The sequence below is a fragment of the Setaria viridis genome, chromosome 5, assembly GCF_005286985.2.
Source record: "Setaria viridis chromosome 5, Setaria_viridis_v4.0, whole genome shotgun sequence".
NCBI lineage: Eukaryota > Viridiplantae > Streptophyta > Magnoliopsida > Poales > Poaceae > Setaria > Setaria viridis.
Genome location: NC_048267.2, coordinates 39,551,131 through 39,553,862, shown reverse-complemented (window position 1 = coordinate 39,553,862; position 2,732 = coordinate 39,551,131). Strand labels below are relative to the sequence as shown.

The 2,732-nt window shown below is 51.4% G+C and overlaps 1 protein-coding gene across 1 annotated transcript; it reads right to left on the bottom strand.

The window, feature by feature from the left end:
• Window positions 1-1,646: 1,646 nt before the first annotated feature.
• Window positions 1,647-2,102, bottom strand: LOC117856533 (uncharacterized). Its single transcript, XM_034738875.1, has one exon. It carries the CDS (start codon window positions 2,100-2,102, stop codon window positions 1,647-1,649), a length of 456 nt encoding a protein of 151 aa, XP_034594766.1.
• Between the last annotated feature and the right edge of the window lie 630 nt (window positions 2,103-2,732).

Below are 2,732 nucleotides of genomic sequence, written 5' to 3'. Positions count from 1 at the left end.
GGTTTGGTTTGTCTGCTCCTCGAGCTCCATTGATGATACGGACCCTGGATAGCATGGCGAACGGCCCCGTCGTGTCGTCTGTTAAGACTCTGACGCTGCCGGCGGCGACGGCGGAGGCTATTCGCAAAGCTCTCCCGCGGCGGCAGCCACGGGGACCGCGAGCTCCGTCGCTGGGGCATATCTGAGCGTGCGGCTTGCCTCGGCGGAGGACCAGACCACCCGAGGCCGCGGACCATGGGAGCCCACGCGAAGCAATTGCCGCCATGCATAGGGTGTCAGGGTCTACGAAATCGTCATCGTTGTTGGGTGTCGGCGTCGAGCAGTCACCACCGGGCATCAATCTACCATCTACACTAACAACATGGCCAGACCGAGACGACTCAGCACCGTCTTCTTAGGCAGCCTCCTCAACGCCGGCTCTCTGATGCACGCTAGGTGCTTGACAAAATTACCAATACACCATGCCATTCTTAATTGGTTGAGTTTTCTACTTCTACTTTGTTTTAAAGTCACTTGCATTGTCCATCCTGCTGAAGTGCCAAGTACAATGTCTGCCTTGTCACCGAATGAAAACGGTCCAGATTCAGCATCAGTTTCAATTATGTTCCACAACCAGACAATCCTTTTGAGGATCACTCTAGAAAACACTATAATATATGGCGGCAGCTTCGTGATTGCAGTAGTGAGGTACAATCATCATATCATTCCTGAGGGGAAGGAGGTGATGATTTCAACATCACTGCTGGGGTGCCGGCTCTGGAGGCCACTGATGAGGTAGTTCATTGTTTGCGCAAGCCCTATCAAAGAAGTTATGTTTGTGTATCCTTGCGCAGTGTACTGTGCTCACATGTTTAAGAAGCACAAGAAAGAGTAATGGGGTGAATATCGTAATTACCATTTGTACTCGTAATCATCTTATTTTGTAATGAATACAAATGAATTCTGTATGTGCGTAGGGTTTACCTTTTCTTGACAATACAACTGATGCAGCTAATAACTTTGTTTTTGCAGTTATGTCGTGGCAATTGGTGAAGAATATATAGGCTTCTTCGGAAAGGAGAGGATGGAGCATGAACTTGTAGCAGAAAGCGGCTACAAGAATAAGATAATGCGGCTTTTTTTATTCCAATTAGAGTGAAAAAAATAAAAGAATAGTTGATGTTTATACTTCCTTATTATTTGACATATATATTTCATGGGATGAGACACCGGAAAGAGAATAATGCTTGAGGCTAATGCATTGAAGCATTACTTTTGATTTATAATGATTTCTATATTTGTTAAATTATGTCCATACCCACAAAGTGTCCAAGTTTTTTTTTCTATTCCTTGAAATATGTCCACCGGAGCATGAAAATTATTTTCTGCATGTTGCGGAACCAACTCCGCATGCCCAAAACTAGAAAAGTTATATAAGAAACCGCGCAATACAAAACCTGATACGATCAGCTCGCCTCTATGTGTCGCGTATCCGCTCAACTCTTCTGTCAAAAAATTGCCCAGCGCGCACACGAACATGTCAAAACCGCCCGCACGCGTGCCCTGCGGCGCCCGCACGTCCACGCACCCCGTCCGTGCCGGCGCGCGCGCGCACCGCACCGTCCGATCGCGCCCCGAAACCAGACGCGCCGGGGCCAGGCGGGGACTCACACTATCGCGTCCATGATCTCGGTCGGCGACACGGCGACGTCGGCCCGGCACACGGGGCAGACCCACCGGCGCTGGAGCCACAGGCCGACGCAGTCCACGTGGTAGACGTGCCCGCACGGGCGCAGCCGCCGGCACCCGCCCCACCCCTCCTCCGCCAGCGGCGCCTTGCAGATCGCGCACAGCTCCACGTCGCCGTCGCCGTCGCCGCCCGGGTCCGGGCCCCGCTGCTGGCCGCCCCCACTCGGCTCGGGAACGGCAACGACGACGTCCTTGGTCTTGTCCAAGAGCCCCTCGTGCTTCCCCGTCGCCGACACGCCGCCGCCGCAGCCGTCCTTGGCGCCGTCCCGGCAGCAGCGGCACACGGCCCAGATGACGGCGCAGAGCACCGCGGCACCCAGGATGCCGCCGAGAGGTATGAACGGGCCGATCTGGTTCGCTAGCGCAGAATCCATTGGTGATCGGAATCCCTAGATCCCCAGCGCTGCACGCGTACTGCTTGCTGCTGCTCGCAGGGGGTGCGTGCGCTTATAGATACGCGGCAAAATTGGGAAGCAGGTTGCGGCTCGACTTGGTTTGTTGCACGATCTCTAATCCCAAATACAATCGAATTTGGATAAATATGATATCTTTCAGTCAGAGAATAAACTACATTCGGATAGGTACTCGGATTCCACATCAAGGGCTCATCAGCAAATTCGATTCGATTTTCGTTCCAACATGAACATAAAAGTAAATTACAAATTCGACGAAACTTCGTATCTCACAGCAAAAATTCTGATCCGATAACTTTTGCCTACCGACGCCAAGACTCGCAGTATTCAATACGGAGCGCCATGACAGGCAAAGGCATAGGCCTAATGGCTAGTGGCGACCTAATTAATGCGCGGTGTTAACCACGAGCGCTTGTCAACAAGAATAAATCACGAGCTTTGCAAAGATTTACAGGTGGACGTTGCGTGGATGCCATTGCTTAGCATCTCTCAAACAATGTGTGGCGATTTGCGAAATACAGCAAGGGCTTTTGCGCTTTAAAGTTCAAAATCCTTTTGCTTTGAGTTTTAAATTTGGAAAGAAAGGAACAG